This window comes from Thunnus albacares, chromosome 12 (genome assembly GCF_914725855.1).
Source record: "Thunnus albacares chromosome 12, fThuAlb1.1, whole genome shotgun sequence".
Taxonomy (NCBI): Eukaryota; Metazoa; Chordata; class Actinopteri; order Scombriformes; family Scombridae; genus Thunnus; species Thunnus albacares.
The window spans coordinates 26,786,856-26,812,185 of NC_058117.1; the positions used below are offsets into that span (position 1 = coordinate 26,786,856).

Genomic DNA, 25,330 nt, shown 5'->3' on the forward strand with positions numbered 1-25,330 from the left:
TGAATGAAACAACAAGTTTAAAAAGTACTGTCATTTATTATTATTTTGGATCCTAGTCCCTACTTGATGTCTTCTTTGACCCCATCTACTGAAAGTTGACCCATGACATTTATTCTACATCTCATGAGGCAGTTTTAAAAACTTTTATGACACCATTTTGACAGCATTTTTCAGTACACAAATTAACTCTACGTAACCCTGACGTAAAATTAAACCTAATCCTAATTCTAACGAGGTCCTGTCTGAGCACAGTTTAGTTTCTTCATCATTCCCTGTGAGGCCATTTGATTCTTTAAATGAACACACACATAAACACGGACACACCATAGAAAGAATTTATTTAAAATCAATTGAAATGCAATATACAATTATATTATTTGTATTATTTACTTGACACGGCAAAAACGTATGTTGCCAAATTAACCCATCGAATAGAGCAACCTATTATACGCTAATAATAATAAAAAATCAATCAGTCTTATCAGCGATAAATCATTAAATCAGCTGCTCTGCCACCCCTGCTCTATCTCTCTCTCTCCCTGCTCACTCATTTGTAACCACCCACTTGAACCGGAACCGTTTCTCGGGATTTGCAGCCCTCCCTGACGGTCTATCGCCCTGACAGCCAGCCACAACACCGATCCTCACACCGCTCCGTGCCCGTCGCCGTTCATCTCTGGAGCCTGGAGCAGGATGCGTCCTCTTTAACGATGACTGGGATAGCGGTGGCAGGTCGGTCCGTTGCATACATCTGCTACTACCGGTGGAAGTGACATATACTCACCCCTAAGTGACAGCCCGTCCGTGGGCGCCGACGATTGACAGGATCCATGGGCTCCGCTACGGATGCACCCTACGCGCTCTGGTGATCTATGGTGACCGACTGGGCTCGGTGGGGTTGGTGACCCATCGTTTCAGCTCTCTTTTCAGCAAAAAAAAAAAAAAAGGATAGTGCATTTAGGCCTACACCTCTTACTTCCAGGGTGGATAAAGGGGAAAGATGGGGAGCACGACCTCTTGCTGCGTTTCTGCCAGCCCAAAGCTCCGCAGAAATGCCCACTCCAGGCTGGAGTCGTACCACCAGGAGTCGGAGCTGAGCAGGGAGGAGACGGGATGCAACCTGCAGCACATCAGCGACAGGGAGAACGTCGACGGTAAAAAAACCCCCCCCCATAAATAAATACCCCCATTATCCAGAGTCATTATTAGTCTTTCATGTATATTGTCAGCATGATATATGTGACGATTAGTAGCAAAAAACCCCAGTCAGGTCATCTAGTAATCATGTGATTGATGGTGTTCTGTGCTTATAGAAGAATATTAGGTAATTTATAGTGACTAGGAGATAAAAAATGCAACGAAACAATATCATAAAACACAATAAAGAGAGAGAGAGGCTACTTTAGGACACAATATTATAGGAGCATCAGGGACAAAAAGAAATGCCACAGTAATATTATTGGAAAATTGTATTGACTTATGGTCATATGTGGTTTCTAAAGACCATTAAATGTATCTAATAATAGAATAGTATTGAACACAAGAGTGGAAAAGTGTTTTGGATTGGAAATTAGTGCAGAATTTTAAATAATCCAGAGGACAAATGATTAGAGTACTATTTTAAGAGCACTATAATATTATAAGGATATAGCCTATAATCCTGTAAAGGGGGAGACCATTTAAATAATAAAAGGATCACTAAAGCCTACTAAATCAGATATTACTGGCAGTTAAAAAAAAAAATCTTTGGTGATCTCGATAAAATCTGCACCTCTCTCATATCCTGGAGAAATAGCTGCTGCCTGTTTTCACACTCATCCCCTGAGTAATATTGAGTGATTGGTCGAAATATATCAGCCATCAGTGCGGCCGGGCACATGGAAGAGTCATGTGTGCATTTTCTCTCCCATGTGTCCTGCAGAGAAATATGGAGCTACAGACAACATCCTGTTCATGAGGGCAGACTCCTTTGTGCTGCTCTTTGTTTTCACCCTGTGCATGAAAGAAACTGCAACTATGGAGCGCAGCCCCCTCCATTGACACATGCTAATATGCATTACAATTGACCCATTCACACTGGAAAGTATCTACTGAATGGCTTGCTTATTTTCAGCCAACAGCTAACCATTACATATAAATGGATTTTCTCGGAAACTGTACAAGACCTATTTTTTTGGATTTCAGAAAGTGTGCAGACTTTTTTCCACACGGCTGTATGATTTGAAATGTTATTTGGCGTAATACACCATCTGCCGATATCAGACCAACAATAACTGAACCCAAACCTTTTAACCGTATCAACATATCGACTCGTTCTGTCTTGGGTTTCAGCAGCATGTCGGCAGCATCTGTGGCAGCCCTAGATATCTGTTGTCCCCAACTCCAACGACATAATCACACAAATCAGTTGACTAGTCAGTCTAAAGAAAGGTAGATATACAAATTAAACTGCATTGTGGATCGGCTTACTAGTATGTTTCTTTGGTTAAGATAGCCTAAATCTATTCCTTTCTTTTTTTTTTACCATAGTTGCTGTATAAAGGCTTAGTTTACCTATGAAGTACTTGTTTGATGTGACATGATTATGTAATTGTGGATCTGTGTGCCACAAAATCGAATCATCACAAAACCAAAAATCACAAATGATCACAATATGTTGTTATTCTTTTTTTGTTTAAAGGATATGGTTAGCTTTTTGTGCTACCTATCACAATCTCTTGACTGTATTCTAAAGTTATTTACAATGTACAATGTCAAGAGGTTGTGATATGTAGCACAACAAGCAAACCATGCACTGTAAGAAGAATCGCATAATTGAAGAACCATTGAACCGCATTCCTGCACATGCTCAGTGGCATCTGCCGTACAGAAAGCTACTCTCCTGATGAGAAAATAGGATTGCTGTTAAAGTGCAGACACACCGAATCCGGCGACAATGCATCTGGACGCATCGGACCACTGAATGCTCCGGCTGGTGGGTGACGTGGTGGGTGACGTCCTGCGAGTTGGGCGGTTCTTGGTTCTTGCTCTACTGTTTTCAACATGGCGGCTGCGTCACAAACTTTCTCATTTTACAGCTAAACGTACATTTGATGGGTAAAATAGACAGTGCAGTAACAGAATCTTGATTATTTGATCAGCACGGCCTAGTTTGATAGTTTTATTTGAGATTCGTGAGCCGGCTGCGTTGCGCTGGATGGACCTCATTTGCATAAAGTTGAAGTCGAGTCGTGATTATGTAAATTCAGATACAGCGGTCGGTCCGTCAACTTGGTGTGCCGTCTCCATCATGCGCTGCACGGCCGGATCTCTGGCTCTCCATGGAAAATGAATGGGATCCGTCAACTTGACATCTGTCAACGGATCCATTGTGTCTGCATCATTACGACGAAAATACACCGGGCATGGATGCAGTGCCGTAGCAGAGTGCTTCCATCATAATCAACTCAGCTGCTACACTGACCATGGAAGCCCCGCACACCTGTGCAGGCGTCATGTGGCTCATCTCTATTTTTGCACAGCAGGTCTATTTTTTTTTATGTGTAAAAAAAACAAGCACAAACGGTTTAAAAATGATTAAAATAAATACCTCTTTGTACCAGAGGCAATGCGACACAGCAGTGCAACCTTGTGTTTCTACATTGCACATTAAAATCAATTAATCAAATCAATGTGTATCCATGATCCTGCAGTTAAAACGATCTCGTTAATTAATTCAGTACCAGTTAATATAGCCTACGCTTCCAAACCCTGCATAAACAACTGCATTATCACTTGGCAAAACTCAATATGCATGTCGTTTCTAAGCAAACTACTGCGCCCATATTCTTAGGGGTCAAGGAACATGTTCCTTAGTGCAGCTGTGTGGCTCACTGATGTGTTTTTAATAGTTTTTGAACAACAACAGAGGTCTACAGCACAGAGGAATAAGATATATCAGGTTTTGGATACACACACAAAACCTGTAAGAAGAATCAATTCATTGTTATTTTTTGGCTCTGCCAGTGAAATTTGTTGACAATAAGAAAAACACAGAATATTCTCAAATTTTATATTGGTATTGACTCCGTAAAACCTGAATTGGTCGTTCTCCAGTATGAACATGCCATTGCAAATCTGTGTGCCAAAGTCTACAGTCAAATCTTCAGCTTGTGACCAACTAGCTCACTATATTTGAAGAGTCTTTCAGGCTCTTGTAGTAGGTGTGAAATAATCCAGCCCAGTAATAGAGAAAAGACTTAAGGAAGGTTTTGTGGGTCATTTGGAACCAAATTCTACAAATGTACTTGAATTCTTTATTAGTCATACAAGAAGAAGTGAACACTGGACACTGTCTCACTGTCCCACAGTGCTGATTACACACAATTAGAGTCACTGGTGCACTTTGCTGTTAAAAGCCAAAATTAGTAGATCCTTTTAATTGCACTCAGCATAGTGGGAGACCTTCTGTTCATTGATCAATGATGTCATTTCGTCTTGTAAACTTGATGTGTGTATGACATTTAGATACTGTATGCCAATTGTGGATGCTATTAACTGGAGAACCTCGTATTACAGTTGGTGTTTATGTTGCCAATATGGCTCCAGTATCTCTGGCAGGAGTGATGTCATATCACTGGAAACGTAGAAAAGTGAAAATGTTTGTCTTTTTTTCTTCTTTCTCTAAAAATATTTTGGATCATTAGCTTAATAAGATGCGTATATTGTATGACTGTTGGGCCAGATGCTCTGGTTAGAGACAAGAAAACAAGCGACATGAAGAGGATCCAAAGACAGATGATTGACTGTCAACCTATTCTTCTTGAAAGGGATAAAGACGACTCGTGCTGAGAGGGCCGTCTGCTTCTGTGGTGCGGTGATTGAAACCAGAGCGTGTCTAATGTGTTGGCTCTGTTATGAGTTCACAGACAGTATGATGGAGATTAGTGAGCTTCATTACGATCTGCAGCATCAGAAAAAAAAAACTCTTCACCCTTCCAAAGAAAAGCCCAGGGAGGCAGCTGTGAGCCTGTGTCGGAGCAGATAGGAGAAGCCTCCAGGGAGAGATGATTGCCAAGAATTAACGCCTCAATTTAGAAGTATGACGTCCTGCTTTCAGAGACAGTATTGGTTCTTGATTGAATGGGCTGGACTTTGTGCATTAAAAAGTTGGTAACGCTCCAGTTGAAGTGCACTGTGGTGCGATACAATTAGATTTTTAGCCCATTAGAATTTTGCACGCAACGGGAATTGATCGCCAGGAATTGATGGCAGTCAGGTTAACCAGTGTCACTGCCAAAAGGATGCCAAGAGGATGACCATTAGTGAGCACATGGGGTTGTTTTCCAATTATTTGATTTGTTGTTCAGTCGATAAAAACCCCAAAAAATAGTGAAAAACACGCATGTTGATGTCTTCACATTGTTGTTTCTCTCTGACCAACAGTCCAAAATGCAAAGTTATTCAATTTACAACAGTATAAAACAGAAAAGCAGCCCAACTTTATAACTATAACTATATTTGAGAAGTTTGGACCAGTGACTGGCATTTTAACTTGAAAATTGCCTTATCAATTAATTCATGTGTCACTCCAGCACTAAACCCCAAAAGCCCCATTTATGTTCAAGCTAATGCTAACCACTGAGCCACATACAGTATATGTACAGTTGATAAACATTACATTTATTTAATTTGATAATCTAAATTTAGAGCAGGACATGTTTCTCACTTATGAAGCCATAGGAAAACTATGAGTGATCTGTTGCTGTCTCCTACTTATTCACATCCACTACAGAGATGTGAATAACTAGGAGACAGCAACTGACACCAATTAGAAAACAGTGTGTCGATGCACAAAAGTTGTGTTAGGATGTACTCAGAGTAGTGCCTCAGGTTGGATCAGAGTCTTACAAGCTGCTTAGTAGGGAATTATTATTTCTCGTTTGGACAGGCTGTCACACATAAAAAGGATTACAGGGTTCAATGAGTCATGGTAAACCTGGAAAGTTTGTAGAATTCAAAAATTGTTGTTTATCTTGCATGGAAACATGGTTCGGGTGCTTTATTTAAGTAATTAACAATTAGAACAGACATTTTAACCCATGCTAGGCTGCTATCAAAACTAGATCAACAGAGATAAACCTTTAATGACCTCAGTAGGTAAATTGTGTGTTACGTTGGTATTGTTATTGTCATCCATGGAAAATGAAATATTTAATATAATCCGTGGACGTTCAGTCATCACGGTGCCATTTTCCTGTCACTCCTCAACAGCAGACAGCTGTGCCTGTCTCTGTGTGCTTTATTATGTCACTTGGGGGGGGGATTATAGTCTCGGAGTCCCAAAATGACCTCCCAGCACCCTCTGTTTTTAAGAACAGATAATCACTTCACTACATAACGCCATCACTTCATCGTCATTCAAGCTCTGAGCTGACTGGGGGCCTTAAAGCCTGTCCAGAGCTAAACTGCTGGCTACAGTTTCAGGAAAGAGCTTAGTTTGGGAGAATGAGGGTTTTTTTTCTGTTGCTGTTTTGCATTACTCTCATATTTTCACTGAGAGGTGCAGTTATTGTGGAAAGACAGTTTTTATCAGCGTGTTTAATCACCCTTTGGAGTTATTGGGGTTCTATATGCCAGTGAGTATTATTATAGAGCTTAGCCTTCTGTTCTCCATCACAGGATATTTTTTAAACTTTAGGCTAATGCCATTGCAACAAATATTGGGTGAGTGTGTTAATAAACATTAGATAAATTATACAAGAGCCTATATTTCAATGTAACTTAGATTTATATAGTGAAATAATTTAGTAATTGGGCTGTAAAGCTGTTCCTCAGGACTTTGGCAATGTCCAATTGCAGATTTCCACTTTGTTTTATATACAAGAATAAAACTGGACTAAAGTTGTTGTAAACTGCTGTGAAATGGAAAATAAAACGTTCAACCAAATGACGCACACGTTCTGGTAGAGGAGACGTTCTGTATATGGAGAGACACCAACACAAACCACCCTGGAGGTGAAAGATGGATGGAGAGCGAGAGACGGAGAGACAAAGCTGTCATATGATCTGCTTCTCTTTGACAAAGCCCACTGTGTCTCCTCTTTTAAGATGACTGTTGTTTCAGCGAGGCATCGTGCGTCAGCTGATGCTCCTCTATTTAAGTACAGTGCATGGAGGGGTGGAAGGAAAATGACTCCTCCACAGTTTCAGAGTCAACATTGTTTGGTCTGGTGAAGCTTGTATTGTGATTGTTAGTTAGTCAGTTAGACTTGTTTAAGAGTTGGTTAATGTTTAATTCAAATGTTATTTTAGAGCTAATACCTGTGATGCTAATAGCTAGAATTCACCTTGTTTGTTTTGCTCCAAAATGGCCATTAAGTTAATCATCACATAGGCCTATATAATGTAATAAAATACTGAGGGTTATAATTTTATGCTACAGACATTTGTTTTAAAATGTTGTCGCCGACGTATACAGTAAATGCATGAACATGGTGGGTTATTTTAATTTATTACAATTTATTGAGTCGAGTGCTCATCTAAAATAACAGTGTGATATCTACAATCAGAGAGTTTATCTTTGCATATATAAACATTCATTGGTGGAGCTCTGGTGGCATACGGTGGAAATGTGAGACCGATTTCTCACTGATGTTCTCATTTTCATGTTTCTCACAACTTTTAACCCTCCTTTCCCTCGCTGGTTGCTCTCTTCTCTTCAAACGCCTCACTTATTATACTAATTTAGAGACATACGGTCTTATTTGGTGTGTTACTTCGAGAACACATTTCCCAAATAATTGAATCTTACCTTGCCTTCACCTTTTTTCCTCTTGTTCATTCACTTCTCTTGTCATATTTTACTAATCCATTGACACAGGCATGTTACATACATGTTAAGTGCTACATGGAAAGTTTGGGCACCGTGATGGTTGCCTCTCACATGTTCTGTTGCTGTAGTTTTTGCTTGTTTTGTTGCTGCTTTTTTTTAAAAAAAATGATTGTGTCAAATAAATTGATTGACCGGTAAAATCTGGCAGAGAGTGTTTTCAGACTCGGATAACAAAGCAGACAGAGATCAAAAACAGGCAAAGGTTTGAAAAAACTGGACAGATGAATGCTAGCCGGGGAATATATATGATTGGGAGGATGACATGATAACTAATGGCAGGTGTGTAGGCAGGTGACTGATCAGGTAATGTGTTAGAGGGGGAAACACACTGGGGACAACTAGTGGTAGGTGAGGGATTGCAGGTTAGTGCTGCATTACAATAAGGGCGAGCAGGGGAGTATGTGAGAATAAGATGAATCTGACTAATCCATGAATAATAGTTGTCCTTTATATATACTGTTTTTCAACCAGCAGCAGCAGCAGCAGTAGTCATGTGTCTCACCAGGAATAGATGACTTGCTCAGCTTGTTGGCAAGGAGGAAACAACTCTATTAAAGGGTTAGAGTTGGAAATATTGTGGTAAAACACTCAAATCAGTGGACGGAAACTAGAGAATATGTGTTTTGTTGGTGATAAATTATTCCTTTCAGGGTCAGGATATTCACTGGAGAGGCTCCTTGGTTGATTTATTGACTAGTAATGAGTGTCTAATTTACTGCACAGTCCCCACCAGGACCATCTCATCCCACTAATTATCACTTCAGAAAGGCGTATTGGCTTTGAGGTGTCGAGACAGAAAACACTTAAAAGACAATCTGATTTAAATGAATACAGGCTGTGTCTTACCGACAATGTTATACCGCTCTCAGAACCACAGTGTTGTCTAGTTGAATATACATCATTAAACATGGCTTTGTAATTCCCCTCCTAACCAGGGTTAACTGCAGTTTGGCTATAAGCGCACATTCAGTGTCACATTGACATCTTTCTGTTTCAGTATGTCAGGGTTGTCACTGCTCTTGTTTTTTCCCATCTTTTTTGACATTTCCGCTCCCCCTCCAGTGTCACTCAAGGGGCAAACAAACAGAGCTAATACTGTACTTGTCAAATGTCAAAAGATGGAAGATGTGAAAGGCAGATGAAAAAAAACCCCTCCAATATGTTTCTTCCTCTCAATAAATGAAAAGAAAGCAATAACAGAAACAAAAGATGTTTAAAATACACCTTTGGTTGACTTAATAATATGAAAGACAGTTTAAATTTGTAACTGTTTGGTTCTTTTCATGCTGGGAATCTTGAACATAAAGCTCCTTTTGAACAGAAGCACATCGCTTCATGTAGTATTATTGACCACATGAGTTCCTTGACGAATCTCTCAGCAACCTTGTGCTCGCTGAGACCTAATCAATCAGGGGTATAATTGGTGTAATGAGGACATAGCTGATCAATCCAGTGATTATGTTTCCTTCAGGATTAGAAAGGAGCTATTTTCTGAAGGTCTTAATTAGCAAAAGGATGATAACAGCAATAAACCATACGGGGTTCACAGTGTTATATGCTCACAATATATTTAATTTTGAAGGAGAAATTGTGATAATAAAGAATTCCTTGTTGTTCCCCCCTTATGCATAAAATGTCCAAAAACACTGTCAACGAGTTTCACGCAGCTTACGTTTTAAAATAGTTCTTAAAAAGAAGAGAATCTTTTAAATTAAGTAAATAAAGCAGCTTTTAAAAATGCAGATTCTAGACATAAAACTAAACAAAATAATAGAAAGTGTCCAGATAAGAATATTCTTAATGACATTAATGTGATTGTTAGAATTTCTAGCAGTAGTGAAGTAGAATTAATACTGCAGCAGTAGTCATATTAGAGGTAGTAATATTAGTAATATTAGCAGTAAGATTACTTGTAGCATAGACTTTGTGGTAGGTAGTAATAGTGGCTGTAGTAGAAGCAGCAGTAAAGCAGCCATGTGATGTACAGCAGTACTGTATGTGTATGTGATCTCTGCTTTCCCATCAAACTCTTTCTCTCCCAGAAATATGAGGTGTGTGTGTGTGTGTGTGTAGGTCAGGACTGTGTGTTTAAGCTTGGCCCGCTACCGTTCAAGGCCTATGCTCAGTGTGTATGTGTGTGTTGACACAGTAGAAGGGGGGTTAGAATAACTCTAATATCTCTTGTTTAAAGGGTGACATAATAATGAAGATAAAACAAATGTTAAACACTAGAAATAGCGCTGAACAATAAGTCTGATATTTTGAATGAACATTATTAATCTCTAACCGACCTAGATTTTAACCTACGTCAATGTTCAATAAATAAATTTTCTGAATGCTGATTGCGATTGATAATAGCGACAACAACCAATGATGTTTAACTAGAAGTTCAGAATGTTTAACTGGTCACACTGTAATTAATCAGAATAAACATATTAGAAGTGAAGCAACACAGAAATATCATGCACAGATGTATATTTAAAAAGTTTATCTTTTGTAGATTCCAGGTCTTATCATCCATTCTTAATAAGCAGAGGAGCATTTATCATTTTTGTAAAATAGTATTGCTAGAAATGAGCATTTTGCAGTGAAACAACTGCATTTCTATTAAAGATGAAAAACACTCATATTGTATTTGAGAGTTTTTTTTAACTCAGTATATTATTATTATATTATAATATATATATTATATATATCATTACAGGTGTAGCACATTTCAAAGTAATCTAAACTCTCCTCTAAGATGAAACCAGCAGAGATTAACACGCATGACTGAACAGTGAACATCATGTTCATTGACTGCATGGGAGCGAATTAGGGTTCATTCTACCACAGCCTGCAACAATAACACCGGGATCACATTCATATCGGCGCGCACTATAGTTGTAACTCAAACTGTTTGCAGAGGCAGAGCTGCGGTGGAGGTGGAAATAATTCCAGTAGCCGGAGTCTAATAACTGCAGTACAAAGAAGAACAATAAAACCTTTTTTCTTTAAATTTAAAAATAATAGCGATTATTTTTTAATCAATATGTGACTTTAATTCAAGATACAGTAGAGGAAATCAATAGTAGAACTTAGTAGAACAGCAGAAACACAACACATCTAGCATGCAGAGCAATTTTATTCATGTTTCTGTCCACCAGATGAACGCAAGTCCAGTATTCACGGTCCTTTTTAGCTCGGTTTTGGTTTCTTGAGAAAAATATCTGCCTCTTTAGGTGCTAGAAGGTCTAATTTTTTTAACCAGCTTGACATTTACTTCGCCTTTCTCCCATTTCGGTGTCAGCAGATAACTTTGCCTTGTCTGAGTTTTTTTTTCCATGCACGGCACTTTTATAACTGGTGAGTTGGTGAGAACTGTGAGATTCGATCATGCAATCTATGAGCAGCTGCATGACCAAAAAAAATTAGCTAAAATAGGCTGATTCATTGGTGGAATCAAAAGCATTGCTTGTAGAAGGTTTAAGATGACACATTTAGTCTTGCAACTTGAAGAATGTCTTTTTTCTTTTCTGTCATATCTGACCCTTTGGGCCATTTAAGAAAATATTGGACCCTTTATAGTTCATTACAGGGTAATTTTCAACTGCTTATTTACTGCAGAATCATGTGTAGTGTGTTTTCATGCTTTGGTGAGCTGAAGACAATTTTCCACCCTGGTGGACAATAAAGATATATTCTATTCTATAATCTCAAAATCTATCAAAACCCTGAAGGATGTTTTGGTTGTTAGACCTGATATTAAAAAAAAAAATGGAGAAGTTAAAAGGATTGATATGATAAGATGCTTGATGCAAACTACATACAATGCTGCAAAAATCTGTTCTGATGGCTGCTGTGTCCTTGAGGGAAAACATTGATAAAAACATACAGCAGAGGAAATGCTCATTATTAGGTTTTGGTACAAGAAATTTTGTAAGAATTAAAAAAAAACAAGGTAAATATCCAAATTTGAAGACGAAACTGAAATAAACACATTGTTGGGAACTCTATAGTGCAATTAGGTATCGGTCTGTTAAGAGCAGGGTGTGCCTGTTGTTAATTCATTATGTAAGAGCAGCGCGACAGACAGGTGGGCTTGCCAGCTGATAGTTTAGCCGAGCATCTCCTGTTTCACTGTGCAGATACCGACCGCGACTCTTCGTTAAAGTTTACTTGAGGTGGCAGATATCGCATATCAACACTCGACACCAGCTGCTGTGCATTCTGGGAATTCCAGTTGGTAGGCTTATTACGTGCAGATCCTGTCAGATTTATTCAGAAATGCTTTATCAATCAGGTTAATTAAAAATGCTTCATGGATCACGTAAGGCAATATGTGTACAACCAGATATCCAAAATAAGACAAACTTTGAAATACACTGTGTTTCTTTGAGTGTGATGCAATTCATAATAAAATATCTCCTTACTTTTTCTGCGTAAAACCCACCAGTCTGGATTTAATTGTAGTACTGATGCAGCAGCAATAAAAAGCATCACTTTTTGCATACGAGGCCGCCAATCACCTTGAATTTTCATGTTGACATGAGATTTATAGGTCTGATGAAAGATTGGTTTGTTTATAATATTTATAATATTTGTTCATTTGGATTTGTGACTTGTGATGTTTTATGAGACTGACCCTTTTTAACCTTGCCAGTGTCATATAGGCTTACTGATTAAAACCGCCTGGCTTTAGCTGCTGCTATTTTTTTAGTTTCTAGAAAGATTACTAACACAAGTGTCATAGTTAGTTTCTATTTCTATAAAAGCTAAGTCAGCTGTGTGTGACTGGCAGCCTTAGACTGACACTCTTGTTTGACATGCGTGTCATATATTTGACACATCAGTGGCAGCTGTCAAATTATTCCTCACAGTGTCATGTTTTTTTTGTCATTTCTGAAGAACGTCACCGTCCAAACAGTGATACATAGAGAAAGGGAGAAATACTTACTGTACAATCTATTCAGAAGATGTAATGGCTCAGTTTTGTTTTTGTACAAACTGATTTCTGTCAGTTCTACAGACCAAAAAGTACATTTAACATGACTGTAACCATAGAAACACCCAAAGTATTACTAATATTTTGTCCACTCCTTTAACATACATGAGGAAGGAAAAATATTAGGAACACTTGCATTCCATTAGTCCACCACCACCTGCTATGATCTCACTAAAACAGAATTATTACCTTTCTGACAATGTCAACAAAGACTGAAAATGTATACGTTTGTAAAAATAGAATTTATGGCAGACTTGTTCTATTGGATTGCATTAGATTGCACAGGTGTTCTTCATAAAGTGCTCGGTGAGTGTAGATATGACAAGTAGCCAGAAACAAACTCCACTGGGATTAATTTTTCAAGTTTATTTACATGTGTAAAATAGACACTTTCACTATAAAGCTCCATGATTCCTTGTGAAACCCGAGTCTATGATTCAAAATGTGAGACCAAAATACTTCTTGGGCAGTCAAGCAGAAATCAGTTTTGTTTCTCTTTTAATGTAAAACCCGTAGTAGTTATCCCAACTCACAAATACACACGCAGACACCGAACATCAGCTCAGCTACAGTTTAAGCTTTAATATGTGAATGTGCTGAAACCGGCCGGGCGGAGCGATACTCCTGATTACTGTTGCATAAGGTGCTAAACCGACACAAGTCTAATCCAAGCTCAGTCCATTCAGCCTGGTGGGCTGCAGCCTCCAGCCACAACTAATCAGACGTACTGTATGTGTTCCTGAAAACAGCGAGCAACATGTTCGGAAACCGCAGGATTATTGAGGGGTCACAGAGTTTGACGAACCTGATCCAAATGGGCATTATTGATGATACATTAGGCTAACCTTTCACCAATAATGAGCGTCAATCAGCTCATCACCTGCAGGTGTGTCGAGATGCTACTTCTGCTAAGAGAGGTGTCCTCAGAGTCGCCTTACAGAAAGTCTCATAGTACTACTTCCTAACATCAAACTAGAGTAAACACATCAGTTCATAGGTACAAAAGGCTGACACTAATGCACTCTTACATAACAGATCTGTTATAAGTCCTGCCTTCATGAATTTTATAATCAGTTTTTCTGGCGGACAAAATATTAGAAACACCTCTCAAAAAGCTACAATTCCTTCTTCCAAAACAAACTTACATCCATCATTCCTGCAGTTTTTTTTTTGTGCAAGTAGTCATCCATCATTCTGATAATATTTTCATCTACAAAACATATTTCTGCTGTTGCACAAAAGCATTTTATCTGTAAAATAAGACTAATCAGGAAGATTGTTTCTTTTAGAATATCAAACAAGCAGTTTTGTAAATGTTGTTATGACAAATGAGTTTTGTGGGTCCAAACAGTCATGAAACATGCTGCAGAGCCATTAGCCAATGATCAAGTAACAACCGCAGAATTACAAGAGGTGTAGTAAGGAATAGTTTTTTAATTCATCTTCTTATTGTAATTCAGTCACACAGTAATACAATCAGTCATTCTACAGCTGTTGTCATTGAGACAGATGACGGGCGGTGCTGCTCTCCCAACGACTGCATTGTAATCAAATAGCCTGGATCTTAATCTGGGTCTGGAACAGTCATATCGTAGGAGTCAGAACATTTGGCTGAGCGGACTGCATGCCAGACATTTTTTAAATGCTGAATTCACCGAAAGCAGCCACTTAGGAAGCGTCTCACTTGATGGAGAGCCCTACTGGACTACTGAAATGCAGAGTTCAGGGCATGAGCACAAAATACTAAGACTACTGTGCTGTTGTTTAGAATTATGCTGCTTTGTCAGCAAGATCTCAGTGGAAAATGTGCTTTTTTTTTGGCTTAATTAGAAAAACATGAGAGAAACTGAGGATTTTTAACATGGTAGATGTTGTGTTTCTGGACTAAAACTTGCAAGGATTTACAGTAAAAATCCACTCAAACTAGAACCTGAACATTAACCGTAAACTTGATCTTTTATTTTGAACATCATAGCATGTTTTGTTGTGGTTTTGCTTGGTGCTGGATGTGCAAAAAAGACCACCACTGAAGAGACAAAATAGGATTTTCAGATAATTAATGTGTCTTTTCAGGGTCGCTACTGTCATCTGCAAGGAAACAAAGAATTTATAGCATGTAGGATGAGGGCGCATATTCTCAGAGTACTTCCCTCGTGCTTTATAATATGCACTGCACACACAAACGCACACAAGTCTATGGCTCATGCCTTCAGGCCACAGTGTAGTCCAGATTAGCTCTGGGTGGGAACATGAATCATGCTTGGATGTGTTTGTGAGTGCAGAGGAACAAAAAAATAAGCATACAGCTACACAAAGGGAGAACACATGGAACGATGCACTGTAGGCTTAATAGAGAAATTGCGTGATTGCAGAAAACGTTTAGCTTGGACATAAAATACTCATGATTTTTTTCACTATCATTGCTATTAGCGTTCTACACATTTATTTATTTTATTTACTCTATATTATAACAAGACTAAGAGTGTACAGCCAGCAGTACAGTGGATAGAAGCTCTGTGAGTCTGTATTTAGCACAGCGGTGCTTTGAGCTATATGCTAACTTCAGTAGCCTATACATGCTCTCAGTGAAAATGTTATGGTGCTGATGTTTAGCAGGTATAACGTTCTCTAAAATGTCCTTACAATTAATCTTGTGGGTACCATGAAAGTCTGCACCAAATGTCATTGTAAATCATGCAATAGTTTTTGAGATATTTCACTTAAAACCAAAAAATGTCAAGCTGCTGGTAGTGCAAGATGAAAAGGAGATCACCAAAATCATCTGAAGTCATGGTTTGGGATGATCATATTTCATGGCAATCAAGCCAATATTTAGAGATATTTCAATCTGGACCAAAGTAGTGGACCAACCGACCAACCAACCAACATCCCTAAAGTTCAACCGCTAGCAAGGCTAAAATGTTTTCAAGCATGCAATCATTTGACTTTTTGGATTATTGAGCAATAAACATCATCAGTTTCCTAAATTAACTCCATCATTCTGTGGACACACTATCACTAGAGCACAACCTCAAATCCCTGATAAAGCTGTTTTATTGCATATTGGTCAAGTTTTGAAATCTCAAATGTGAGGAAATTATTAAGTCATTGGTGATGATCAACAATCCTGTCATCCCTCTACAGACTAACGTGGTTATTTTGTATGTTGGACAGTAAAAACTGTACTTATTGCCCTTTTAATACAGCAACAATTTCCGTTGCTGTACTGTAATTACACTGAAAGGACATTAATGACGTTAGCTATTGTTGCCATTTCATCAAGTGACACATACACTTTGTGTTTTGACAGAGTTGAATATGGAGTATAATCCATCAGACCATCCGCGGGCCAGCACCATATTCCTCAGCAAGTCCCAGAACGATGGTGAGTAGGTCTGATTTATAGAGTTTGACTGATTTATCAGTTTTAAATGGTCCTTTGAACGAGAACAAGATTTAAAACCCATCAGTGTCACAAAGTTAGTCTGTCTGAGTCTGAATAAGACCCATTTGCCTTAGTTTGACATGCTGCACTGTGATTATCACCGAACACACTGACCAAGATCCTCACATGCAATTAAGATAATGAGGCTCTGGAAAAAACAAAAAAGTTTGGGATTTTCCACCGAGAAATACTCTATGATCTCATGTTTCTTTGTGGCTAGCTGATGTCTGTTAATTTATGCAGTTGCCCCGAGGCGTCTGAATGGGACTCCAGCATCTTGTGGTGGGGTTCGGTCATACTGCGACAGAGGAAATATTAACATGTTTCTAAGAGTCATAAACATAACAGCATGAGATCATCATTTTCCTTAGAAGGCTTGGGGAACAAACAGCAAGACAATACTTACTTTGTGATGTTGAAATAGGGGAAACGACCTCTGATTAATGCTTTTTCCTGTTAAATTCAAGCCTTAGCATTATATACATGTGGAAATTAGTTGCTGTATTGCATCATCATATTGGGTAATCTTTTTTTTTTTATGTCTGACATGATAAATGAAGGAGAATACAATTTTTTCTCAAACATTAGAGATTGCTTGTCATTTGCAAGATTAAGTCTTGAGAAAAAAAAAGTCACATGTTGGTGATTCATCCTTCCTGTTCCTTGTGGCTTTAAAGGATAAAGCTAGCATTATTTTATCTTTTTTTTTTTTAATCAACTAATCCCCCAAAGAGACCAAAGCAACAGTAAATTAATCCCACTAACAAGTTTTGTCTCTGTAGCCAAGGCTTGAATTACAGTAGCTCCTGCCAAAACACCACACATTTTCCCTTCATTTAAAGCACTTAAAGCTGCATTTCATGCACGAAAGGAGCTGTTAACGAACAAATAAAGTTCAAGAATCATAATGCTGCATGTAATTTGGTCTTTTCATAGTTTGTGTTGATTATAAAAATATTTAAGTGGGCATTTTGGGCATCGGAATTTTGTGTCTCACCACAAAATGTGTCTGTATAACATGTATGACATGATCAAAGTGTTGATTGCTATTGCTGAAAAGTGCAGTGTATTCTTCTTTTAGTACTTATAATCATGAAAATCAGTGATTCTGTAAACATAAGAGAGTCTTTTGGTTCCTCTTTTTTCAGAGGTGCCAAGCAGGAATGGTGAGTAGTCCTGAGTGTGACTTTGTCTCCCTCTAGTGGTCTAATAATGCCTCTTCATCCTGTCTATAAACACTTTCTGGGTGTTTCTCTCTACTTTCTAACACTTTCCTCAGCTGTGACTTTACGTAATGTGTATAAAAAGCTTTTGTTTTGCAATTAACATTGTTAAGTGTGTTAACTGTTAAGTGTGTTTTGTTTCTTGTGATAACAGTGTGTGTTACTGGTTCACAACTGCAGTGTTTTGATAGTACACAAGAAATTTTATTCATTGACAAACCTGTCTTTGTTTTTGCAGTGCGTGACAAACGAAAGAGCCTCTTCATCAATAATGTGAGTGTGAGGTTTTCTTTTAACGTGTCAACAAATTTTAATTCTGAAGAACTGTTTCAATCATATTTTTGGATGCTTATAGGTCATGATTTCATATTTTTCAGTCAAAATTAGCTGCTATCTGTTTTATTTTGAATGAACTACACTGAAAATATAAAGTCACACTCTTAGGCCTCCTCATTCCCCCTGTGCATGACACCCTGGCATGCTTTATGTGGGTCAGGCAAAAACATGTACACTCTAATAACAGTCACTCTGTGTGTGTGTGTGTGTCTGTGTGTGTGTGTGTGTAGCACGGAACAACGAGGCGGAAATACAGCTCCTGCTCCACCATCTTTCTAGATGACAACACGGTCAGCCAGCCCAACCTCAAATATACCATCAAATGGTAAAAACAAGAAAATGAAAAACCTGTCACAAAGGAAGATAAATGAATTATTATCTGCAGACATCTCATCTGTCAGTATACGCCATTCATATAAACATAGTTCTGTATTTTCTCTTTACAGTGTCGCACTGGCAATTTATTATCATATAAAAAACAGGTGAGGACTCTCAATCATTTGCCAGACTTCAGTAAGTGGACCTGATAATAAGCATAGCAGGGTTTTTGTAAAACCCGAAATGTAAGATAATAATAATAATAATAGTAATAATAATAATAATAATAATGATAGAAGAAGAAGAAGAAGACGACAACACTGATGTTCTACTATACATACTGCATATTTTCTTGGTCAGAGTGTTTGTTTTTTTAACCTATTCTGTTGATTACAATCTGCAACGTCACCACTAGATGCCACTTATCCTACAAACTGGTCCTTTGCCTTATACTAAATACTTTAACGATACGGTGAAATTAACTGTTTAACTTTTGTGTCTTGTTCCAGAGACACAGAAGGAGGAATGCTGCTAGATATCTTTGATGAAAAGCTTCACCCTCTTTCAGTAAGATGTCCAATTTCATCAATTTTGCACATTTAGTGCCTCAGTCTATTTTTGTCTACATTTAATTTTGTTAATATTGGCTCTAGTTTTATTGTCATGTGTCAGTGTTACTGTTCCTTTTAATTCTCCTCATTTATGTCCTCTCACCTTAATTCTACCCGTCTTCTTCCCCTCCTCTCTTCACCTCTTTTTTCATTTAATTTTTGATTTTTCATTTAATTGTTTATTTTATTATTTCATTATATTAGTACCTTACTCTTGTTACATTTTAGTTCTTCTATATTGAATTTGTGGGAGAAAATACCAGTACAAATCTTTATATGGTTGTATACTTGGCTAATAAACAGATAGTGATTCTGATTCCTTCTCTCTCTTCTTCTCTGTACTGTCAGAAATCTGAGGTGCCGCTGGACTACGACCAACATGATCCAGAGCAGAAGCAGATCTATCGGTTCGTCAGGACGTTGTTCAGTGCCGCTCAGCTCACGGCTGAGTGCGCCATCGTCACACTGGTAAGACTTTTTAACCTACTTTATGCTCAACCGTAACACAAAACAGCCATACTTATATGTACATTGAGAGGGTCTTGTCTTATGTAATAAAGAAAAAAGTAAAAAAATATATATAATTAAGTATTTCCTGGAGGTCAAACATGCACTCTACCATAACATAGACATCTATACTCTTAACATGAATCATGAGGATTTCTTTAGAAAGCTTTTGTAAGAGGTAAAATGGGGACCTGGCTTAAACTGTAGCCTCACACGCACAAACACATGCAGCTTTTGTTTAGCCCTCAGGGAAAATTGCACCCTGATGTGGTGAGACAAGCCAGGGATGTGTGTAAATTGGTGATGTTAACTGCACATCCAAAATACCAGGTTGTCTGTATGTGTTGGCGAGTCTCAGAGATCACTGATGAATGTAGGATGTCATACAGAAAAGAGTGAACGTATACCTCTTGACACCATAAAGTGATACTAACTATTTAGTCCATCTTGTTGTAACTGATGCCTTGGCTTGGCTTTTGAAAGTGTCTTTTTTTTAGTCTTTTTAAGTGATGTGTTACTGCCTTACTTTCACACCTACTGCTCCCTCAGTCAGGAGTGTATATATGGTCAGTTTTGAGAGACATGCGGTTGTGCAGGTCTACCTGGAGAGGCTCCTGACGTATGCAGAGATCGACATCTGTCCGGGGAACTGGAAGAGAATCGTTCTGGGCGCCATCCTGCTGGCCTCGAAGGTCTGGGACGACCAGGCTGTCTGGAACGTCGACTACTGCCAGATTCTTAAGGACATCACAGTGGAGGACATGTAAGTGACCACACGGAGGGGAGTCTGGTGGAATACGAATGCATTTTTCTTAATATTTTTGGTGAACTAACACCTTCAAAATCAATTTTAGCTTGTTTTGACCTCAAGAAATGTGCTTTGCATTAAGTTTGGGATTTTGGTTTAGGATTAAGATTTATATCAGGATTAGATCAGAGCATGAACAAAAAAGAAGGATGATAATGAATCCTTTGAGATGGTTTTCTGGCCTTGGGTTTTGACCAATGACTTATTGGTATTAATCCCTAGATAGGCTAAAAAAACATGAGGGAAGAAAATGAAAATCACTGAGCCCAGCTATTGTTGAGCCCTTGAGCCAAGCACGTGACATCCAGGCAGTCTGCTCAGTGACCAACAGCAAACTGTGGTTGCTCTGTGCAGCTCCCAGTTGTGTGTGCAGCTGTGTACAGTATGAATGTGATTCAGGATGGGACTTAAAATGAAGAAAAGAGGAATATCTGCTCACTCAATCTTCTACAACTGATATATGAGCATGTCTCTTTTCTTTATTTCTTACAGTTTTATTTTATGTTAGACTACTTTGGCTTTGCATTAAAACCTTTCAAGATAAAGGGATTGGAAATGAACAAAGCCAAGTAAAAAAAAGGTAAAATTTTCTAGATAAAACTATGGACTTGCTTTGATGTTCTGTATCTATCATGGGTTGTGTGGGTGTAAGGAGAAAGCCATTTATTCAGGGGATGCAGAAATTCTCTGATTTCATGAATGAACCTTCTCTCCAACAGGAATGAACTGGAGCGCCAGTTTCTGGAGCTCCTGCAATTTAACATCAACGTGCCCTCCAGTGTCTACGCCAAGTATTACTTTGACCTGCGATCACTTTCAGAGTCCAACAACCTCAGCTTCCCCCTGGAGCCACTCAGCAGGGACAAGGCCCAAAAGCTAGAGGTTAGACGCTTCCATTCAGCAGTTCATCCATCTAAACTATTACTGTCTTTGTGTTGTTTTCTATTAATTTCAAACATTTTTACTCTGCTTTAGTCATCAACAGAATTACAGTATAGTTATTTACTATGTCTAAAATTTGAAAATGTCTGACTTCGGCATTCCCTAATTGCAGCATCAAAAAAGACTGTTGTAGATAAGAATGTTCCTCATTACCTGCTCATTGCTACTTTGTGGACAGGTCTTCTTGTGTTTTTAGTTTCCCTTTTCACTTCTGCATGGTTCCTTTACAAAATCCAATCACATAAACAATCCTGCAACATTAACTTTCAAATAACAACATCATAACTGCGGGTTTTTTTTTCTTGGTATTCTCAAACAAATCGTTGTTTTTAATCTGTTATCAGACTAATTTGCCCACAGATCTGTAGATGCAGTAGAAATCTAAACAGGAATGTGAAAAAGGGAATTTCTCTTTGGAAAAGTTAAGCTCCTGTGGTGCTGTAGTATGAGCTCAAATTAGGGTCATAAGTCTTGTAGCTGTGTAATCACCATATTTGAATGTGTGAAAACATTTTGTATGAATACCTTCAAATGTGAGAATGTCTAAACACGTTTTGATCAAATGAATTCAAATGTTTGAATGCATAAAAATGATCTGAACAAATAGATTTGATTTTTGAATCTGTAAGGAGATCTGCAGCTGTGCATGACATTTTGTGAACAAATGAAAAAGATTTTCACAAATAATTTCAAATGTGTGAGTGCATAAAGAAGATTCGCACTTGCACATCTATCTGTTTGTGGGTGAAAAAAGTTCACACAGAACTCAGTTGTGTGTATTTATCCCAAGTTTATAGCTTTTAAATCAAATCTATCAGTACAAATCAAACCTACAGGTACAAGTACTTTTGTCTTTTACCCGTCAACAGACGCTTCAGCCGGGTTTGAAATAACTCAGCTAGTAACTGGGGTAGTTTTACAAACTTTCACCAGAGACAACTGGGATTCATGGATAATCCGCTGTTACTGGTGAATGGAGCCTTTTTTGGTCAATTGTAGTGCTCAAGGAGTTATTTCAAACCCAGCTGAAGCGTCCGTTGACAGGCTACGCTAATTTTCTTCAGGACTGTGTCACAAAATCTTAAACCATTAGAATAACTTGAAAGATGCTAGAATCAGATTAAAAATTCAACACATTGTGGTTTTAATAATCTAAAATAAGAATGATTGCGAACAAAAACTGTTGTATTTGAAACACACTGTCTTTGAGTTATTATAATGATTGCACAATACAGGAAAATGGCAGTGGAATCTTGTTTCCTTCAATAAAAGTCCTTTTTTATACCATCCCTTCAGGCTATTTCCAGGCTATGTGATGACAAGTACAAGGACGTGCGGAGAGCTGCCAGGAAGCGCTCGGCCAGCATGGACAATCTATGTGGGATCAGATGGGTTCCCGCAATCCTCTCCTAACCACTATTAAACTGCCATATACTGAACACTAGCATCGAGCTATGGACACTGGCTGGATGAAAAAACTGAAAAAGCACAGTGGAAACAGATCAGCATGACCCTGTCTAGCTGAAGAACTGCAGTTTGGATATCACAGTGTGGAACTCCGCATTGTGAAACAGTGATTTTAAACCTGAAACTAACCTCTGAACCTCAGATCTTCAAATTGGAGGCCAGAAATCGAAACCACATCCGAAGTTCTTTTTGGGAGGAGGGTGAGGTGAACTCTGGAGAGTTTTCTAACTTAACCTGATGCCTTCACAGTGCCTCAACTCTTCTGTACATGAAGACACAAAGAAAGAAGAAACGCTGGTTGTGGAGAAAAACCTGGCTTTGGACCAACCAAGGAAGTCCTGGACAAGACAGCCTTGAAAACCACTTAGGACATGGCATTGTGAACCTGTCTTAATGTAAAAACTCTCTGTTCATTTTTCTGGTTTAGCCCAGACCATCTGTGTCTGGCCTAATTAGAAAGATCTGACATACAATAACCTGCCTTTGAGATGGCACTGCAACTTTACAATGAAGAATATTATTTATTTCACTTTTTTATTTGAACTTTTCAAGTTGCACCTGCCTGAACCCGCAGTACCTGCAGAATTAAAAAAAAACAAAACACTCGTGTAGCACAGGAATTTCTACCGTGTTCTCAAGTTTTCTTCTTTGGGAACCTTTATAATCAAGGTTTACAGTATTTCTAGCGTACCTCTTGATACTCAGGTAGTCTGTTTAATATTTTGAGTGATAGTGATGATCCTCATTTGAGTCATACTAAAGGTTGAATTATGAAGAGTGACAAACACTGCAAATAGAAAGGGCCAGAATGAATAAAGAATTGTGACAACATTCCCACAGATATTAGTGTGATCAGTACATTCGTATTTTGGGGTTACGCACAATCAAACAATAAAAAACTTTTTTTTCTCAGATTGTATAACATCAAGTATAGACCAGAGTGCTCAGTTTTCATTACAATTTGATCATATCTTAACATGACTCTGTTAAGAGTTCTTAAAAGTTTGTCAATTTATTTTTCTCTCAAGACAATTACAACTTTTATGCTTGGAGGCTTTCAGTAGAATAAAGCACATCTCTCTGCTGACATCTAGTGGATATTTGAGTATTGCAGAAAAACAATCAATCCGGGTTGTTGTGATTCCAAGGTCCACCCAAATTTCTAGTGATATCTGTTGGAGTACATTGGAGGTGAATGTAATTATTTTGTGCTGCTCAAAACATTGAAAAATTGCATTTAAGCATTCAACATCAACATGTCTTTCCCAAAACAGTGTCCCTGTTAATCAAAAGACCATCACTGTGAATGGTTTTCCTGTTGACAGTGAAGTCTGTGATGGTCAGATATGTTGACACTCGGCAAATAATAAAACATGTTGTAGCACCTTCAAAATTAATTCAGCACCAAAATATATTACTGTCACTGTAAAACAAACTTTTTGGTCACATGCTTTTGCTTCTCAACCATGGAAAAACAAAAACAACCAAAAAACCTCCAAAATACTCATAGCCAAAATCTGGGTATATTGATCTGACAAAATACACTCAGTAGTAGTTTAATTTTTATTGATTCAGTATTATTAAACTACAGTAGATGACACTCATAGTTCAGTATTGCATCTACAGACTATCAGAACAAAATCTAAATTGAAAAACGGCTGATACCCCAGTGTCTTTATTTCCCGACTGACCCTTTCACAGTGCTGTCACTGAAAAAATCTGTTTGATTGCTGTTCATAATTTAACTTAGATTGAAAGAGTGCATTCATACATACATACAGATATCTCTGGGATAAGGTGTTTCTTCAAACCCTTTCAAAACTCCAATAGAAACAAACCAAACAAAGCTGTTTTCCTGAGTTCACATTTTGGAATTACCAGGTCATAAGACAGTATCTCTCTTGCTGTAGGAAAGGAAACACAGATTTTTGTTGATGCTTTGGACCAAGAGTTTTCTCTATTGTTTCTAGCATGTGTTCTTTTTGTTATTGTCGTTAGAAACATCAAGTTGTCACGGGTATGATCTCCTAGTGATCTACTATCACTAGTGTGTGACCAACAACACCATGTGTTCTGTTGATCTGCAAGCGTGTGCCTGGATAAAGGTGCAGGCTGTGGTGTATGCCCCAATATTCAGAATCAGGATCATTCAGGATCAGTAAAAGGATACTGAATAAGTCACTAAGGGTGTGTTCATTCAAGACAAAGATAAACTTTAATTGCCTTTAAATTTCAGGGACATCCTTTTGCTATTTGGGAATACTAACCAAACAGAAATTGGAATACATTTACATTTATACTATATATATACATTTATATATATATAAACATTTTAGCACACTTGTCTTCTTGTCAGTGAATTCTCGTTATGAACCGAAGTGAATTCTGTCAAGATAAACCCTGACTGCTGAGCCAAGTACTTAATTGTGTTGAAAACTGCTGACAAATGTATTATTTTTTACTTCCATTGTGCATCTAATTTCAATCTAATTGCTATTGGCAGATCAACTTATAAGATTTTCATATTTGTTTTTTTTTCTCATTTGTCTGAAAACTAAAGCAGTAACATATAATAATTTTGCAAAATAACTTTGTACAGTGTATAAACAGTTTAAACAGCTGAGATAAGATAATGGTGAATTATTTATGGATGTGTTGAATTGTGTTTTTTAATAAAAAAAATGCCCTTGTCTAATAATTGTTTATAATAATAACTAATAATAACTTTGTTCTTCTCACTCTTTATTATTCTGCTACTTCTTATTATTCCACATTCTGTATGTTTTTTGGACCTTTTCAACTGCTGCCCATTCAAA

At 37.9% G+C, this 25,330-nt stretch overlaps 1 protein-coding gene across 3 annotated transcripts; it reads left to right on the forward strand.

The window, feature by feature from the left end:
* The first annotated feature begins 385 nt into the window (after nucleotides 1-385).
* On the forward strand, nucleotides 386-25,212 carry LOC122994114 (cyclin-Y-like). 3 transcript variants are annotated; one of them, XM_044368626.1, is made up of 12 exons: nucleotides 388-897; nucleotides 983-1,154; nucleotides 16,168-16,242; nucleotides 17,451-17,468; nucleotides 17,764-17,798; nucleotides 18,092-18,186; nucleotides 18,308-18,343; nucleotides 18,689-18,746; nucleotides 19,139-19,258; nucleotides 19,894-20,060; nucleotides 20,825-20,987; nucleotides 22,344-25,212. In XM_044368626.1, the coding sequence occupies exons 2-12, from the start codon at nucleotides 1,001-1,003 to the stop codon at nucleotides 22,458-22,460; spliced, it is 1,038 nt and encodes a 345-aa protein (XP_044224561.1). In that variant the 5' UTR covers nucleotides 388-897; nucleotides 983-1,000; the 3' UTR covers nucleotides 22,461-25,212. The 3 variants fall into 3 exon arrangements, with proteins under 3 accessions (XP_044224563.1, XP_044224561.1, XP_044224562.1); XM_044368627.1 differs by having other exon boundaries at nucleotides 388-865; XM_044368628.1 differs by lacking the exon at nucleotides 17,451-17,468 and having other exon boundaries at nucleotides 386-1,154.
* Nucleotides 25,213-25,330: the final 118 nt, after the last annotated feature.